Source organism: Elephas maximus, chromosome 11 (assembly GCF_024166365.1).
Source record: "Elephas maximus indicus isolate mEleMax1 chromosome 11, mEleMax1 primary haplotype, whole genome shotgun sequence".
NCBI classification, from domain to species: Eukaryota; Metazoa; Chordata; class Mammalia; order Proboscidea; family Elephantidae; genus Elephas; species Elephas maximus.
The window spans coordinates 86,770,965-86,790,467 of record NC_064829.1 but is presented as its reverse complement, the minus strand read 5'-3'; the positions used below and the strand labels follow the sequence as shown (position 1 = coordinate 86,790,467).

At 49.5% G+C, this 19,503-nt stretch overlaps 2 protein-coding genes across 8 annotated transcripts in view; one reads left to right on the top strand and one right to left on the bottom strand.

Moving 5' to 3' along the window:
• The window catches only part of SLC66A2 (solute carrier family 66 member 2), a 50,337-nt gene extending 45,898 nt beyond the window's left edge, over nucleotides 1-4,439 (top strand). For 2 of the 3 annotated variants that reach the window (XM_049900522.1, XM_049900521.1), the window contains one exon: nucleotides 4,155-4,437. In XM_049900522.1, coding sequence (XP_049756479.1) covers nucleotides 4,155-4,362 — 208 coding nt within the window. In that variant the 3' untranslated portion in view covers nucleotides 4,363-4,437. Of the gene's footprint in view, nucleotides 1-4,154 lie in introns of all 3 variants that reach the window. The other variant, XM_049900523.1, reaches the window with a different exon arrangement.
• A 4,871-nt stretch (nucleotides 4,440-9,310) lies between these two features.
• The window catches only part of KCNG2 (potassium voltage-gated channel modifier subfamily G member 2), a 67,894-nt gene continuing 57,701 nt past the window's right edge, over nucleotides 9,311-19,503 (bottom strand). For all 5 annotated transcript variants that reach the window (XM_049900942.1, XM_049900945.1, XM_049900941.1 and 2 more), the window contains exon 3: nucleotides 9,311-11,598. In XM_049900942.1, the coding sequence (XP_049756899.1) occupies nucleotides 10,762-11,598 (837 nt within the window). In that variant the 3' untranslated portion in view covers nucleotides 9,311-10,761. The remainder of the gene's footprint in view (nucleotides 11,599-19,503) is intronic.

The following is a 19,503-nucleotide window of genomic DNA, read 5'->3' as shown; positions in this document are numbered from 1 at the left end:
TCTGAGTCTCCTATTAAAATTTGAATAACCCTGGGGGAGACTTGTCTTGAGCTTTTTGTTCTGTAAGATTAAACTAAACTAAACACTGCTTTACTGAGCCCTGGGCCACAGTGGACTTTCTCCCCTCCTCACCGCCTTCTGCAGAGCCTCTGTTGGTTTCTGTGCTTCTCCCGGAAATGCTTCCCTGCTGGTGCTGATTTTCCACTGGAAAGCAGGGGGAATGCTGGCTGGCTGGTACTGCCAGAGTGCAGCATCTTGGCACTTCAGAGGGGCTGGTTTGGCTTCAGGCTGCCTAGTGGCCCACAGCCCCCCAGGTGCCCAGCTACCTGGTCCAAGGCCGCCTTTGAAGCCAGTGTGCCTGCGCTGTCTGCTCTGTGCCATGGCGAAGACTGCCCTTGGCCACAACTGTGGGCTTGATTAAATCTCAGCCTGTTCCTCTGCCCATGCCTGGGGTTTGTCATTCCCACGATTTTGTCCTCATAGCCCTGCGATTCCACCCTGGGATTCCAGATCAGCAAGCTAGCCAAGTTCCTGTCTTGGACACCACAGCCTGGTCTGCACAGTCCTCATCTGACTGTGCTTTCTACATTCAGCTGTGGGCAGCTCTGCTCATGACCCTGCATCCTGCCAATGGTTGGCAGCTGAGCCCGCTGTTGAATTCTTCACAGGCTGAGCTCATTTGTCTCGCTGCTACTTAACTCTGAGATTCTGAGTTGGTACAAGACACAATTCAGACAGAGAAAGGCAGAGCTTAAATTCAAACACATCAGTAGTTCGATTAAGTGGAACCGGTATGATCACACCAGTTAAAGGAAAGAGCTTGTCAGACTGATTAAAGAAACAAGACTCAACTACCCACTGTCTATAAGAAATCCACTTTACATATAATGCTAAAACCAAAACCAACCAAACTCATTGACATGGAGACGATTTCGACTCATAGTGGCCCTATAGGACCAAGTAGAACTGCCCCATGGAGTTTCCAAGGAGGGGCTGGTGGATTTGAAGTGCTGACCTTTTGGATAGCAGCTGTAGTTGTTAACCACTGTGCCACCAGAGTGCCACACAGAATGCAAAAGATAGATTAAAAATAAAAAGGTGGGGAAAACATGCCACATAAACCAATCGGGAGTGGCTATATTAATATCAGACAAAATTGACTCCAGAGTGAGGAAAATTTCCAGAATAAAGAGGGACATTACATAATGATAAATGGGCCAGTTCATCAAGAAGATATAACAATCTTAAATGTGTGTGTAGCTAACAACAGAGCCTCCAAATACATAAAGCCAAAACTGATAGAAATTAAGAGAAATGGACAAATTCACAATTATAGGGAATTCAACACTCCTCAGTAATTATAAGAAAAAGTAGACAGAAAATCAGGAAGGATAGAGAAAACCCAACCACTACCACCAACCAACTGGATCTTTTTGACATTTACAGAACACTCCACCCATAATACGAATTTTTTTCAAATGCTCATTGAACATTGACCAAGATAGACCATATCCTGGGTCATAAAATAAATCTTAACAAACTGAAAAGAATTGAAATCATCCAAAGAATGCTCTGTGACTATAATGTAATTAAACTAGAAATTAAGAACAGAAAGATGTCTTGAAAATTCCCAGATACTTGGAAAATAAACAACACACTTCTAAATAATCCATGATTCAAAGAGGAGGTCTCAGAGGAAATTAGAAAATATTTCAAACTGAATGAAAATAAAATACCATATTATAATCTGTGGGATGCAGTTAAAAAAGTGTTTAGAGGGAGATTTATAGCATTAAAATATTTCATAAAGAAGAAAGGTTCAAAATATCAACGCAAGCTTTCACTTTAAGAAACTAGACAACAAAATGCAAATAAACCCAAAGCAAGTAGAAGGAAGGAAATAATGATACCATAAAGCAATGAAATTAACCACAGAAAAACAATAGAGAAAATAAATTAAACCAGAAGTTGGTTCTTTGAAAAGATCATTAAATTGATAAACCTGCAGCTGGACTGGCAAAGAGAGAAAACACAAATTACCAATATCAGGAATGGAAGAGGGGATACTTTACAGATGCCCACAGACATTAAAAGGCAACACTCTGAACTACTCCATGCCATAAAGTCAACAAGGTAGACAAAATGAACCAATTTCTTGAAAACCATTGTTGTGGGTTGGATTGTGTCTCACTAAAAGATAAGTTGACGTCCTAACCCCGGTACCTATGAATCTGACCTTATTCAGAAATATGGTCTTTGCAGATGTAAATCAAGTTAAGATGAAGTCATACTGGATTAAGGTGTTCTTATAAGAAGAGGAGAGACACAGGGACACAGGGAGAAGGGCATGTATAAATGGAGGCAGAGAATGGAGTGATGCATCTATAAGCCAAGGAACACCAGCAATTGCCAGCGACCACCAGAAGATAGGAAGAAACAAAAAAAGAATCCTCACTTAGAGCCTTCAGAGAGAATGTGGCCCTGCCCACTCTTTGATTTTGGAGTTTTAGCTTTCAGAACTGTGAAAGAATAACTTTCTGTTGTTTTAAGCCACCCAGTTTGTGGTACTTTGTTATAGAAGCCCTAGGAAATAAATACTACCATAAACTACCAGAACTGCCCAGGAAGAAATAGATAACCTGAATAGTCCTATATCTAATAAAGAATTGAATTCACAGTTTAAAATATTCTGGAAAAGATTTTAGGGAAGCCAGAAATCTGGATTTTTTTTTTTTTTTAAACACAGGATTAGTTACCAACTAAATCAAAAACATTTTGAAACACTGTGTGAGCCAACACTGCAAGTCAATAAAATGTATCTAAAAAATAATAAAATGTTTCCGGCATGCAGAGCCTCTCTACTTGTTTGCAGCTCTCCAAGCCTTAAATCACAAAGGGCATGGACTGGGCACCTGCCATGTGTACATAGGATCGTAATCCTCACACGGACTTTCTGAGAGAGCAGGCTGCTTATCCTGGCTTTATAAATAAAAGTGGGCTGAGGCTCAGGGAGATTGAGGCCCCAGGTTCCAGAGCTGAGGCAGGGAGGGTGGATCTGAACCAGGGCTGTTCATGCCTTTTTTCTGCAGAGCCTCCTCAACCTGGCAGGTTGGCACCTCTCTGAGGGCTGCCGTGTCCTGGGGTCTGTGCTGGTGGGTCTACAGTTATAACCTGTGTCTTGTCTGCCCTGAGGACCCTGAGCCAGGCAGGCTGTCCTGAGGAGAGTGGCACACGCCCCCTCCCTGCACGCAGCTCTTGCTCTCTAAAAAAAAAAAGTCTGGTTTAATTAGCTGGAAAAGATTCAGCCTGCCAATGCAAATGTGTCTAATTTAAACACATTTCATGCAGAAAAATACATCGTGCTTATTTTCATTACTTGGCAGGCCGTGCTTTTAAATGCTGGGTGCAAACAAGAGATGTGTGTAGAACATAGGTAGTAAGTGGCGATTGTTCCTAATTTGCTCCCCATGGTTTTATGTGCCTTTAGGCCTGGTCTGATGGAGGACACCTGGAAGCCGTTTGCAGGGAAGGTTTGCTTCCAGTAATGGAATTGCCCTGAGTTATTTTATGAGTAAGATGGTCTGGGCCTGGCATCTCTCAAGAGCCCTGCTTGGCTCTGCTGTGTGGGGGGGGTGCTGGCTGGAGAACCGCCATTGGCCTGTGGTTTGTGTCCTCAGCACCCCCGGATGCAGATATGGGGCGCTCAGGGGTGAGAGCTACTCTTCAGCTGCCTTGCAGACATTGCATTTGAGCCCCGGGCATCCCCCATATTCTGTGCTGTGTCTCAGCCATGCACCCCCTGACCAGGTCCCCCATCACACACGGGCCAGATTTGAGAGCTCCCATGCAGGTGGCCTCTGAAGCTGGCTCAGGGTGGCATCACAACACCTGGCTCCCATTGCTCCTGGAGGGCCGAAGCCACTGCACGTGGTCCAGCCCTGCCTCCTGCCATCTTGGCCTCTGCGCCATCAGGACTGCACTCCCCATGGGGCACAGCCAAGCACACCACTGAGTGAGGACCACCTGGTGGCCTTCCAAAGAGTACCCCCTTTCCTTGGGAATTGGGGTCTGCTGGCTTAAGAGCTGCATTTATACAGAGCCCTCATCTTGCAAGGTCCAGTAGGGACCACCTTGACCCCTGTGTGTTTCCACAGCATCAAGATGGTGCTGATGTGGACCAGTGGCGACACCTTCAAGACAGCCTACTTCTTGCTGAATCGTGTGCCTCTGCAGTTCTCCGTCTGTGGTCTGCTGCAGGTGCTTGTTGACCTGGCCATCCTGCTGCAGGCCTACACCTACGCCCACCGCCCCCCAAAACCAGCACCCCATGCTGCTCACCCTGCCAGTGCCAAGGCCCTCTGAGCTGTCAGCGCTGAGACCTGATGCCTGCTGCCTGCTGGGGGGAAAGGGGCTCTTGCAGAGGGTGGGAGGGGTCCAGAGAGGTTGGGGAACAAGTGGGGGTCCTCGAGTGCAGGGCTCGCAGGTGGCAGGCAAGGGCACGGGGGGCCAGGCACTTTCCACTGAGAATGTGTGTGCAGGTGGGTTTTACGCCCCAAGGTGAGTTTCTGTTGTCTTTAGGTGATTGCAAAAGTGACCCCCTCTGCTACTTCCCCCCAAAACACCTGGCTGAACCTAGAATATGTTAATGCCACGTAAGGATGCAGCATGGGGCGGTGGGAGCCAGGAGGGGTGCCTGGTTCTGCACGCTGGTCCTGCTGGTCAGGCAGCCATGCTGCCCTGGGTGGGGCCAGAGGCACCTCAAGGTGGGGTGGGGGTGAGAGAGCAGGAACAGAAATAGTGTCAGAGGACAGTGGCCCCTGGACTGCAAAACCTTCAGACAGACCACCCCCCATGCCTGACACCCCTGTGTGACAGTGTGTGATGAGATGGCCTTAGAGAGGGTGGGCCGGAGAGGAGGTTGTAGAAATCCAGTGTAAAGGGAAGGAAGCCGTCTGCCTGCATTTTCATCTGTGCCATCTGTTTATGTGGCAGAGTTGGCTCTCTGAGGTGGCTTCAGAGCTGGCTTCCCCATGGAATGGTGTGGCCCAGGCTCTGTCAGCAGTGTTTGAAGTGGCCCCATGCATCAGGACTTCCTCGTGGCTCCATGTCCTTGATGTTCCTGGGGGCAAGTGGGCAAGTGGGCATTGCTGGAACACGCTCTGGGGTGTCAGAATCAGAGCCTGAGCCATAGGGGCAAGTGGGGGTGGGCAGCTTCTATGATGGTCCCAGACAGGACCTTGGACCACAATGTGGGGTTCTGGGAAGGCTGAGGGGCCGAGCTGGCCATGGAGATGTGGCCCTGGCTGCCCACCTGGAGGGGCCTCCACTTCGGGGTATTTTACCAGGTGTCGTGTTCTGGGTATCGTGTGCACACTCAGGGCATGGCCTCAGAGCCCACTGCCTGGCACAGTGTCAGGAGAGGGGGTCTGGAGGGCAGGCCCTCTTCCCACCAGGAGTTCTTAGTACCTCTGACCGCTCTTGGGCCTAAAGTGACCTTACAGAATCCCTGCCTGCCGCCCTGCCACTGGCTGCCCACCGTCTATGCATTCTGCTGCATCTGGCTATGGTGGAACCATGTGTCTGCAGACAGTTGCTTCCCCATTGTGTGAGATAAGCTCTCCCACCACGTCTGATTTCAAATGAACCCCAGCTCACCACAGACTTTGTTCCACAGGCCCTGCCTATGGCCAGTTCCCTTCCGCTGGGTGGAGGGGTCATCTGCAGATGGGACGGTGTCCACAGCTGGCACCAAAGCTGGGGGCAGTGTGTGGTGTTGCTGGGGCAGGTCTGTGGCTGGCCGGCAGGGGATGGCCAATGCTGCCCTCACTGCCTTCTGCCGAGTTTCCCTTGAGGACTGGAGTGTTGAGTGAGATCCTCACTTAGCTTTTGGGCCTCTAAGATGCTTTGGAGTGCTTATTTTTAAGAACTAGGGGGGATGTCTGCAGAGGCAATTACCTCCAGATGAAAGCCTGACCCAGGCACAGTCACTGTGTGAATGAATGTATCCTAGTCCGGCCATGGTGTCGAGTTTAAATCAATAAATGACTCACGGACTCAGCGTGCACTGGCGTGGAATGGAATGCACCTGCTGGGGTGGAAGGGCCAGGGCAGTCCTGTGTTCTCCTTCACCTGACGAGGCTGGGTGTTCCCAGTGCTAACCTCCAACTGGACAGTGAGGGTCAGAGCCCCCCTCTGCAGGCCAGGTGGGCAAGTGCTGGCCCCTCAAAAGTGCCGCTCTACACCCGGTTGTGACCTGGGGCTGCCCCCCTCCTGGAGCCAGACCGGCCCACTGTAGAGGCAACTGCTTTCCGTAGGGCCAGGCCTGTGGCAGGGCCCCTGCATCCAGGCTCTGGCCTGTTTGCAGGGGGTTTGACCCCTCCTTTTGCACCACTGAAGGAGCCCAGCCTCTGCCAGTTCACACGTTCAGGGCCTTCTTCCCACCGACTCACTGCTGCCTTAGAGGGTGAGAGTCTCATTTAAAGCCCTAGAGAGTGCTTTAAGGGCAGGTAATCGGCTGCTAACTGAAAGGTTGGCAGTCCGAACCCACTCAGTGGGCTCCACTGGAGAAAGACTTGGTGATCTGCTCCCGTAAAGAGTATAGCCGAGAAAACGTACGGGGAGTTCTACTCTGTCGCATGGGGTTGCTAGGACTCAAAATGTACTCCACGGCACCTAACAACAAGAAGGAGATTACAGGTGGGAGCAATACCTGTTTGTTTGGAATGAACAATTTTTTTTTTCCTATGTATTTAAGTTTGGGGCAAGGTATGAGCTTCTCATAAAAAAAAAATTGAAGATCACATTTTCCCAAACCCTAAACCTCATTTTACTTTTACAGTTCTTTCTTTCAACAAGGAGAATATTTTGGGAATGGGAACAAGGTGAGAATGCTACACTAGCGCCTGGGGTGAGCAGCAGAGTTCTTCTCTTTCAGAGCTGAACCTCTGAAAGCTTAGAGCACATGAAGAGCTGTGAACGATGTGAAATGTAAACAGGATGGTTAACCCCTGCTGAGATTTCCTGGGCTGCTTCTGCCATCCTCGTATCCAACTAGCCAGAGAGAAACTGAGTGTGGTGGATGCGTTTTTCCCTAAAATAAAGGGTGAGAGTTGGGTCTGTTTGGCAGCAGACGTGGGAGGTTTCCAACCGCCAGCACTGACAGTGGAATATGTTCAATTCTGTGGTGCCCTGTTCAATCTGTCAGTCCCTCTGGGGTACCTGTGGTCAGTTGGGGTGGTGGTGGAGGGAGCAGAGATGCAGCCTGGGCTTCTGGCTGAAGGGCCCGCTTGGGTCCTGTGGGAATATGCGCTGCCCTCTGCAGAAGGCTCCTGTGGGTGAGGCGGAATGCTTGGTGGTGAGGCTGGCAGATCCCTGAAGGGTCACAGGTACAAGTCGCCATCTCAAATGCTGAGAAGGTTCTCAGGGACCATTCTGGCCAACTCCTGATTTTACCAATGAGGAGGTGAGGCCAAGCAGCACTGTCAGATAAGCCCTGTGGGGCTGGTTCTCGGTGCTGGCATATTTCTGCAGGTGAGTGGAGTGGCAGGACACCAAACAGCAGCCTGTACTAGAAATAGCTGCCATGTCCAAACTGAGCCTCATGTCACTGCTCTCTGATCTTCTGATCATTTTCGAATGACAGGAAGCAGCTTGTTTGCTGCATCTCACAGGAGTCACCATGATTTTACCTACTGCAGGTGTTTTTCCAGGCAGGTCTCTAACACAGCATCATTGGGGGGCTAGGAGGGCCTGAGGAGTCAGAGGGGCCAAGTACGGAGTGTTCTATGCCTGAGGGTAAAGAATGGGCCCTGCCTGATGCTCTACCAGCCCCGGATGCCGCGTTGTGGGAAGAGACACAGAACCAGGTTGTCAGCATGGGGGGGGGGGGCAGGCCATAGCATCCTTAGGGAAGGAAGAGGAAACTGGGCGGGGGGGGGGCAGCAACCTGTCAGGGTCACATGAGGGGTGCTGGGCAACCTGCCAGGGGCTCCCAGGAGGCCAGGGTTCTGGCTCCCTAGCTTCTGAGAAATAAAGACACTTTACAAACACAAGGGCAGTGTCTCCTTGTTCAACGGGAAATGTGTGCCCCCCACTGCACCTCCCATTCTTAGAACTGGCATGCAGTGCCCCCATTGCAGTGATCTGGGTGCCCTCTGTTTGCCTAGCTGGTGCTCCTGGTCTGGGGGAGGGCTCCCAGTTGTCTGGGCTGGGGGGGCCCTGTGAGGACCTGTGGGAAGGGGTCAGAGACCCTGCATACGAGCCTTTCCCTCCTGCCTGGACTCTACGGCACTGGGACTGGGTGGGTTGGGCTTATTTTCAGGAGGGCTTCATGGTGGTCAGCCACTCCTAGCACATGTGGAATGACTGTTGGCCTTGAGGTCACAGCAACATCAGGAAGGGCAGTAGATGCCCTGAGGGCACCCTTCAGGCAGGGGCCCTATGGGGTGCCCTGGGCACCCGAAGGTGTCTGCGTCAGCCATTGGCCTTGCCCTTGGCCCTGAGCAGGGCCACACACTGGGGCAGGAGGGAGGGCAAAGGTCCAGGGGTGCATGTGTCACCACCCCCAGTGTTTAGAGGGACATGGGTGTCTTCTCATGGGGTCCACCAGGAGGAGGCCCGCCTGGCCCTGGAGCCCTGGTTCCAAGGAGTCCCCCGGGTACAGCTGGTTGTAAGCCCCTGTTTGGGGGAATGTGCAGGAGCCTCCCATCTCAGGTGTGCCAGCCTGGCCCCTGCCCTCTCAGTAGCCCGTGTTCCTACAGCCCTTCCACCCCCAACCCCTGGGAAGGAGAGGGGGACTTGTCTGGGGACTACAGGAGACAGGGCAGCGGCTCAGCCTGCAGATGAGGCTTACCTCCATGGGACCCCTGAGTCCGGGTAGGCCTGCCCTGGCCTCCCTGGACACCTCTGCCTCCCCATCTGAAATCAGCAGTCATTTCTGTCCCAAAGAGCCAATATAAGGACCCCCGAACAATGAGGACCACTAGACAACAGGAAAGCTGGGATGAGGGTTGCCCTCTGTGTTTGGGGATCCTGGGCACCATCTCACCACCGGGCAGAGCTCATCTCCTTCCAACGCTGTCATTCACCTGTCTGATGGCCTCAGACTGATGGACAGATTCAGGGAGACGGAGCCTATGACAGTGTGGTTGCTGGGAGCAGAAACTGGAGGGGGGGAGAGTGAAGGGAGGAGACCTAGGTGACATCCTGGTGGCCCAACTGCCCATGCAGGCCTAGCCCATCCTGGTGTTGGCTCCGCTCTGGGCAGGCACCCTGAGAACTTGGGCTTGGCACCCCCAGAACAGCAGCCCTGCCCTGGGGTGGGGGAGGCAGAACGAGGTGGGGGTTTCGTGCACCATCACGGGTGTGGTGAGATGGGACTTGCGTTCACCGGGCAGAGCCAGTTGCAGGCACAAAGCAGACAGCTGTCAGGTTGGGCTTTCACTGTTGCTGCAATCTGGGTCTATCACCCCTGTGGTCCCAGGACCCCCACTAGCCCAGCACATGCTTTGGGCGTGATCCCGCAGGCCAGCAAGGCCCAGAGAGGCAGACAGCTGTGCTGGAGGGTGGGCGGCTTTATTGAGCTGCAGTGGTGTTTCAGGAAACACCTGTAGTAGAGAGGTTTCAGCACAGGCCCCTGTTCCACAGTGGGCCCTGCAAAGCCTCATATGAGGTGGCAGGGCAGTACCTTGGGGACAGGGACCCTCCGTTGGGGTCCGTGGCTGTGATGTCTCAGGGGACGCGGTGGAGCTCCTTAGAGTGAGAAAGCAGCGAAGCAGCATGATTTGGAAGTTCCGTTCGTTCCTCCTGAGCTCCGCATAGCAGAGAGCGGCTGGCGCTGCAGTGGACCCCTGCTCCTGGAAGGGAGTCGAGCCTAGTCTCCTGCCTCCTCCTATGGCACCTTTCAAAGGGCAGGGTGCTTTCCACATTTGAACTGACTGTTGAGGAGATCTCCTACCGGGAAGATGAGGCGTCACAGGAGGGTAGGATGTGGACCTGGGCCAGCTGAAGGCAGGGAGAAGTTTGACGTGTCCAGCACTGCCAGGGGTGTGGGAGTGAGTGGGGAGATCAGTATGCCTTTTCCTGGGGGATGGACCTGTGGGGCGGGACCCACGAGGAGCTACCGTTGGGACGAAGGGGCTGGGACCCCCAAAAGGTAGTGACGCGGGCAGGACGAAGGGCAGAAGTGGGCTTTGGCAGAGCCGAGGTGGCGCAAAGGCCCCCTTCCCATTTGGCAGTCCCCACCGTGGAAGGACAGACGCAGCAGAGACAGGAGCGAGGCCTAGGGCGGGTGTGGTCCTCTTGCCTTTACTACAGTCTAGAATTTCTGGGACACCCTGATGTTACTTTTAGCTAGCCATAAAAAATTAAAAATTCAAAGGAAAATCAGAGGAAGCGGGAGGAGGACAGGCTGGTGGCGCTCTAGGAACAATTGCTTACTCAGCGCAGGGCGGCTGTGGCCCCACCTCCGGAGTCACGAAGGCCAAGGAGCTGGATTGACGGAGGCTCAGAGCCTGCGCCTGGGGGCAAACATGCGCAGGACGCGGCCAAACTAGACCCTTCCAGGTCAGCTCTCCGCGACCCCACAGAGTGGAACCCCCTATCCCTGCTGCGCGTATCGGGATCCGGTCGCAACAGCGTACTGTGGTTCTCTGGGAAACGGGACACCTGGATGGTTTGAGGGCCACCGTGAAGCAGCTCCCTTGCCCGATTTGGAGGGAGCACCTTTCCGGGCCCCAACTCCCACCCAGCGGCCGGCCTGGGTCACGCCCACTGCTCGGCCTCAGCCTCCGCGCTATCCGCGCTCCCGGCCGCGAGAGCGCCGTCCGGGCTCTGCGAGCTGTCCTCGGTGGGCGAGCGCGTGCTGTCCTCGCACAGGGCTGGCTCTAGGCTGGTGGCGCGCTGCTGCTGCTCCTTGAGCTCCGAGTAGGAACGAGAGAAGGTGTGGAAGATGGAGGTGACGGGGAAGGCCAGCAGCAGGATGCCGCTGAGGATGCTGCTCAGCGCCACCACCTGCCCGGGCAGACTGCGCGGCACCATGTCGCCGTAGCCCACGGTGGTCATGGAGATGACGGCCCACCAGTAGCTGGCCGGCACGCTGGAGAAGTCGCGGCGCGCGCCCAGCTCGCGCTCGGCCAGGTGCACGAGCGGCGCGAAGAGCGCCATAGCTACGCAGAGGAAGAGCAGCAGCAGGCCGAGCTCGCGCGCGCAGCGCCGCGCCGTCAGCCCCAGCGTGCGCAGCCCCAGCGAGTGGCGCGCCAGGCGCATCACGTAGAGCACGCGCAGCGCGCGCAGCAGTCGCAGCACCAGCCCCGCGCGCTCCAGTAGCTTGTTCCCGCCCGAAGGGCCCGCGCTGCCCGTCGCTCCCGGCCCCGGTCCCGGCCCCCCTCCGGCCCCTGGCCCACCCCGGGTCGCCAGGTCCACCAATAGCGACACGTAAAAGGGCAGGATGGCCAGGATGTCGATGATGTTGAGCGGTGTCCGCAGGAAGGCGCACTTGCTCTCGGCCTGCACGGAGCGCAGCAGGAATTCGAAGGAGAACCAGGCTACGCACACCGTCTCCAGCACGAACAGTTTGCGGCACTTGGGGGAGCACTCGCCCTGGGGAAAGACGGAGGGACAGTGTTGGCTAGGCCCGCAGCCTGCGCCTTCATTCCCCGACGCGGGGAGATGTGGGCTTTTCCTCAGGGGCCACAGAGCCACAGCAAAGCTGCCCTTCCTCCCCATCCCCAACGAACCGGCCTGTGCCTGCCAGGGGTCAAGGAGTACTGACAAGAGAAGCCCAATTCTCATAAAAAAGGTTTAAACGAAAATCGATATCCGGCATGACAGCGAGAGGAACTCAGTTGATCCATACCCCAGTAAAATTGCTGAAAGTTATTTAAAAAAAAGGGGGGGGGGATTAAAGCAGCCGGAAATGTTCCTAAGTTCAAGCAACAAATGAGGAAACACTTAAGAAAATCTACAAAAATCAGTAAGAAAGGCAAGAGTCTGTGCTGTTTGAACCAAGACCACGCACTCCCTCCCTTCTTCCAGCCCCGCCGGGTGAAGAGTCCACTCCAGAGTAGGGCAGCAAAAAACAGGGCTCCTTCTCCCCACAGCTCCTAGCTTTCTTTACAGGAGGAACAACGTTTCTCACCCTGCCGCCAGCTGTCTGTTGCTGAGGCGAAGTCCCAGGTGCATGGTGGTAAGGTGGGGCTCCTTTTTTCTTTCTGCCCAACCCCCACTGATGCAACAGAGGTGTGACCTTGGACACAGAGCTTTAACACTGAGTCCCTCCTCGTCCTTCCCTGGCCTGTGAGGTGGTGGGTCTATGCCAGGAAAGGCAAGCAGAGAGGACCTCAGGCTTCAGCCCTTCAGCCCCCACTGAGTGCTCAGCTCTAAAGTGCAGTGCCGTTTAGAGAGACCAGGTCTGGGTCAGCTCCGCCCCACACCATTGTACCCATGCCAGCTCCAGAGCCAGGGATGAGATTCTGCCTGGAGGAACAAGCTGGCTGCAAAAGAGCTCCAAGTCTCTTCCCAAAGGGACTGGCAAAAGAGCATGGAGAAGTTTAAACCTAAGGATGTTCTCCAGAACAGTAGGGGTTGTGTTGAAGGAAATTGGGGGAAGATTCGTGGATCTAATGAAGATATAGCCTAGACTGTAGGGTGGCTAGTTTGTAGGAGAGAACCTGGAAATAAGACAAGGGGGAGGAGTCCTCCTGGGATTGGAACACTGATCTCAGAAACCACTGAGAAGGAGCCACAATTGGATTACATTAGTTTATATAGGAATTTATGCCTCAGGACATTGTTGTGAACTGTAGAGCAATCAGCCAGCAGTTAGTGGGGCTTAACATCTGGTGTGGTCAAGGAAAAAGTGGAAGAGAACACTGCCATGATCACTGTCATTCCAGGGTGACTGTGGGCATCCTCAAAGCTGACCCTCCTTATGGAGCAACCTGAGAGGCCTACCACTGCAGAGGAGAAATAGACCACTAAAATAATCCAATTAGTCTCTAAACAAATAAGCAATAACAAACTCCGGAGGGGGAGGAACAGTACCCAGTTTTGTTACAATATTTTCTCTAAGATGTTCAGTTTACAATGAAAAAATTATAAGATATAGAAAGAAACAGGAAAGTATGACCCATGCAGCAAAAAAATATCAGGAACAGAAACTGCCCATGAGAGCAGACAGTTGCCAGATTTAACAAGATCTCAAAGTAGCCAAAACAAAACTTATTTACAAAAAGTAAGGTGGCAGATGTAAATCCAACTGCATCAACAATAACATTGAATGTGAATGAATTAAACAACCCAATCAAAAGGCAGAGATCTGTCAGACTGTTAAAAAAAAAAATCCAATTGTATTGCTGTCTACAGGAGACACACTTTAGATTCAGTAGATAGATTGAAAATAAAAGGATGGGAAAAACAGTATCATGCAAACAGCAACCACAGGAAGGCTGGAGTGGCCATACTAATATCAGACAAAATAGGCTTTAAACAAACAAAAAATGTTATTAGAGATAAAAGGGACATTTTATGATGATAAAGGAGTCAATCCATCAGGAAGATATTACAATTAAAACACATGCACCTGATAACACCATGATGTTGGTGAAGAATATTGGATATACCATGGACTGCCAGAAGTACAAACAAATCTGTCTTGGAAGAAGTACAGCCAGAATGCTCCATAGAAGTAAGGATGGCGAGACTTCATCTCACATACTTTGTGCATGCTGTCAGGAGGGACCACTCCCTGGTGAAGGACATCATGCTAGGTAAAGTAGAGGGTCAGCAAAAAAGAGGAAGACCCTCAATGAGATGGACTGACACAGTGGCTGTAACAATGGGCTCAAGCATAACAACGATTGTCAGGATGACTGGCACAGGACTGGGCAGCATTTCATTCTGTTGTACATGGGGTCACTGTGAGTTGGAAATGACTCGATGGCACCTAACAATAACGTAACACCAAAATGCACTAAGCAAAAATTGACAGAAATGCAGGGAGAAATAGACAATTCAACAATAATAGGTGGAGACTTCGATATACAACTTTCAACAATGGATCAAATAATTAGAAGATCAACAAGGAAATAGAAGACTTGAACAACACTGTTTACCAACTAGACCTAACAAGATGTCTATATATAGAACAATTCACCCAACAACAACAGAATATACATTTTCTCAGGTCCACATGAAACATTCTCCAGGATAGCCCATATGTTAGGACATGAGACAAACCTCAATAAATTGAAAAGAATAGAAATAATACAAGTATGCTCTTCTGACCACAGTGGAATAAAATTAAAAATAAGTAACTGTACAAAATTTGAGGGTGCACAAATATATGGAATTTAAAATAACCAATGAGTCAAAGAAGAAACTGAAGGGGACATCAGAAAATACTTTGAGATGAATTAAAATCAAGATGCAACATACCAAAACTTATGGGACTCAGCTTAGAGGGAAATGTCTACATTAAGAAAGATCTCAAATCAGTAACTTAACCTTCCACCTTAAAATACTGGAAAAAGAAGGGCAAACTAAACCTAAAACAAGCAGAAGGAAAGAAATAAAAATTAGAGTGGAAACTAATGAAAGAAAGAAAACCAATGAAACCAAAAGCTGTTTTTTTGAGAAGTTCAATAAAATTGACAAACCTTTAGCTAATTTGATCAAGAAAAAAAGAGAGTAGACTCAAATTACTAGAATCAGAAATGAAAGAGGAGACATGAACACCAATCTTACAGAAGTAAAAGGACTACAAAGGGATACTATGATATACAGCATAACATGTCAATGAATTAGATAACGCAGAAGAAATGGACAAATTCACAGAAAGGCACAAACTACTGAAACTGAATGAAGAAGAAATAGACAATCTGCATAGACCTATAACAAGTGAAGTGATTGAATTTATAATAAAAAAATATATATATATCCACAAAGAAAAATCCAGACCCAGATGGTTTCACCACTGAATTCCACCAAATATTCAAAGAGTTAATATCAGTACTTCACAAACGCTTACAAAAAACAGAAAAGGAGGGTACGCTTCCCACATCATGTCATGAGGTCAATATTACCCTGATGCCAAAATCAGACAGTCACCACGAGAAAAAACACTGCAGACCAATATCTCTTATAAATGCTAACATGCTGATTTCAACAACATATAAAAAGAATTATACATCATGACAAAGTAGGATTTACCTCAGGTATGCAAGATGGGTATAATATGTGAAAATCAATGTAATAATATCTATATTTATCCATACCAGTAGAATAAAAAGCAAATGAAAAAATCATATGATCATCTCAATTGTCACAGGAAAATGTGACAAAATTCAACACACTTGCATGATAAAAACACTCAGAAAACTAAGAATAGAAGGGAAGTTCCTCAACCTGATAAAGGGCATCCATAAAAAGCCCACAGCGAACATTATACTTATTGGTGAAACACTGAATGTTCCCTCCTAAGGTCAGGAACAAGACAAGGATGCTTGCTTTCACCACCTCTATTCAACATTGTATTGGAGGTTCTTGAAAAAAACAAAACAAAACAAAACCCCATTGCCATCAATTCAATTCCAACTCATAGTGACCCTATAGGACAGAGTAGCACTTCCTCATAGAGTTTCCAAGGAGCGCCTGGTGGATTTGAACTGAAGACTTTTGTTAGCAGCCGTGGCTCTTAACCACTATGCCACCAGGGTTTCCACTGGAGGTTCTAGCCAGGGCAATTAAGCCAAAAAAAAAAAAAAAAAGGGCATCCAGATTGGAAAGCAAGACATAAAATTATCGCTGTTCACAGATGACATGGTTTTGTAATTAGAAAATCCTAAGGAATCCACTAAAAAACTATTAGAACTACTAAATGAGTTTAGCAAGGTTGAAATACAGAATCAACTGTATTTCTGCACATTTGCAATGAACAATCCAAAATGAAGTTAAGAAAACAATTCCATTCAGAAAAGCATCAAAAAATAATAAAATACTTACTAGTAAAATTAACAAAAGAAGTGCAAAATTTATATTCTCACAGCTATAAAACATTGCAGAAAAAATTAAAGGTGACCTAAATAAATGGAAAAACATCCCATGTTCAGGGATCAGAAGATTCAACATTGTTAAAATGGCCATACTCCCCAAACTGATCTACGGGTTCAAGGCAATCCCTATCAGAATCCCAGCTGACCTCTTTGTACAAATTGACAAACTGATTCTAAAAATCACATGGAAATGGAAGGGACCCAGAATAGCCAAAATAATCCCGAGAAAGGAGAAAAAAGTAGGAGAACTCACACTTCCTGATTTCAAAACTTCCTACAAAGCAATGATAATCAAGACAGTGTGGTACAGGCACAAGGATAAACATAGAGGGCAATGGAATATAATTAAGAGTTCAGAAATAAACTCATACATCTATGCTCAACTGATTTTTGACAAGGGTGCTAAGGCCATTCAATGGGGGAAGAATAATATTTTCAACAAGTGGTGCTGGGAAAACTGGATAACCACATGCAAAAGAATGAAGTTGGACTCTTAGTTCACACCATAAACAAACATTAACTAAAAATGGGCCAAAGACCTAAATGTAAGAAGAAAAACTATAATACTCTGAAAAGTTTTATAGGGGGAAATCTTAATGACCTTGAATTTGGCAAAGGATTGTTAGATATGACACCAAAAGCAAAAGAAACAAATAAAAAAATAGATACATTGGACTTTATCAAAATGGAAATGTGCTTCAAAGGACTCCACGCAGAAAATGAAAAGACGATCCATAGAATGGGAGAAAATTTTTCAAATCATGTATCTGATAAGGGATTTGTATGCAGAATATGTAAAGAACTCTTACAAGTCAATAATAAGAGATAAATAACCCAATATAAAAATGAGCAAGGGATTTGAATAGAAATTTCTCCAAAGATATACAAATGGCCAATAAGCACATGAAAAGATGTTCAACATTACCCGTCAGAGAAATGCAGATCAAAACCACAATAAGATACCACTTCACACCCACAAGGACGATTAGAATCAAAAAGACCAGTGTTGGCGTGGGTGTGCAGAAATTGGAAGGAAGCCTCATACGCTGCTGGTGGGAATTTAAAATGGCCCAGCCACTTGGGAAAACAGCTTGGTATATCCTCAAGTAATTAAACATAGAGTTACCATTTGACCTAGGAATTCCACTCCTAGATATAAACCCAAGAGAAATGAAAGTGTACATCCACACAGAAACTTGTACACGAATGTTTATAGCAGCAGGCGGAAACAATGCCAAAGTCCATACACAGACAAACAGATAAACACAGTGTGGTACATCCATACAATGGAACGTTATTCAGTCATAAAAAGAAGTGAAGTGCTGATACATGCTATAACATGGATGAACCTTGAAAACACGGTCAGTGAAAGAAACCAGTCATAAAAGACCACATACTATATGATTTTGTTCATGTAAAATGTCCAGAACCGGCAAATCTAGAGACAGAAAGTAGATCAGTTGTTGTTTAGGGCTGAGGGTTGGGATAGAGGACAGGGGTGACAGCTAAAGGATATGTAGTTTCTTTTCAAGCAATGAAAACGTTCTAATGGTTTTAATGGTTGCACAACTCAAAAACCCACTGAACTGTACACTTTAAATGGGTGGACTATATGTTCTGTGAATTGTATCTCAATAAAGCTATCTTACCCCTGACTGAGTGACTGTCAGGGTGTTGATGTGGGGGAAAGCAAGTTGCTGGGGCCTTTGTGGGGGGGGCGGGGGGAGGTCCCGATGCTGTTGATCTGCTTGCAGTGGCTTCCGGGGGTCTCAGTTGATTAGACAGAAGGCACGGTCACTTCCTGGGGAGATTCGGGATAAGTGCAGACTTCCCAAAGGCATGGCTGCTTGTTGGGCCACATTCTCACCCTCTGGCCCTCAGCTTTGCCTAGCCTGGACCCCCACAGCTTCTCTGTTCAAGCTGCGTAGACCAGTTCCCAGGTTCAGGGAAAAGCACCCACATTAGTCACCTTGTTTATTGATGAGGAAACTCTGGGCTGATGACAACCAGATTCTGTGCAGTACTTTGGGCTCCTGCTCTCATGTCCTGACCTACTTAACAGGAGTGAGCATGTTCGGAACTGATCTTGTATTGCTCCCCCCAGAGAGACCTGGCCCTGGCCAGGGTCAAGTCTCCTGTGAGCATTGGAACAGCACAGCCCTGGATCCAGAGAGGGCCACACCCCGGGGCCAGCAGGGCTCCATTGCTGGGGGACATGAAGCCAGAGACAGAACCCCAGGACCAGGAAGGTTCCATTGCTGGGGGGACATCAGGCTAGAGACGCAGCCCTGGGGCCAGCAGGGTTCCATCGCTGGGAGGACATGCGCCCGAACACGCAGCTGAGGCTCCAATACTAGGACAGATCTTTGTCCCACAGCTCTCTGTCGTAGGCTGTCCCCCAGCACTGACCTGGGTGCTCTGGGGCACAGAGATGAGGGGACCCACAGGTATGATTTGTCACCCCATCTGCAGAGACCCAGCCGGCCTCTTCCCCTCTGCTCGTTCCCAACTACTCACTGCCTAGGGAGAATCTGTGTTTTGGGTGGAGCAGGCCCTTTCCATTAACTTCAGGGTTGTTAATGAGCTGTCCAAATCCAATAACTTGCCCTCTACATTAGTCATCATCTGCTATTGTTTGACTAGAAATATTGGCTGTGGGCTTGTTTTCTTGCTGGGGATCAGTGCCAGAGGGCTTGTGGAACCAGGGGGACTATGGGCAGGCTGCAGAATTCCAGGTGTGGGGCTGTTCCTGATCCCCTACTCCTGTCATTCTCTTCTCTAGAACCTTCTGCCAGTGGGCAGAGAGCTGGGCACAGAGCTTTCCTTCAGGGTGAGCTTCTGTGGGTGATCTTTAAAACAGAGGTTCTCCTATACCTTGCCTTGTATTTGAGTTCTGAGGTCAAGGGAACCATTAAGAATGGAGACCCAGATACCTCCTCAGTGCCCCGTACAAGAAGCCCCACGGAGATACCCGCCTCAGTTACTTTACAAGGAGTCCCATAGAGACACCCCCTTAGCCCCTGTAGAAAGAACCGCCTCATAGAGATGCCCCTTATCACCCGTACAAGGAACCCCCCCATAGACATGCCCCCTTAGCTCCTGTACAAGGAACCCCCCATAGAGATGCACCCTTAGCACCTGTACAAAGAACCCCCATAGAGATGCCCCCTTCAGCCCCGTACAAGGAACCCCCCATACAGATGCCCCCTTAGCACCTGTACAAGGAACCACCCATAAAGACATTCCTTTAGCGCCTTTATAAGGAACCCCCTGTAGAGCTGCCCCCCTTAGCGCCTGTACAAAGAACCCCCCCATAGAGATGCCCTCTTCGGCCCCTGTACAAAGAACCCCCCCAGAGACCACCCTTCAGCCCCTGTACAAGGAACCACCCATAGAGATGCCCCCTTAGTGCCTACACAAGGAACCGCCCACAGAGATGCCCCCTTAGTGCCTG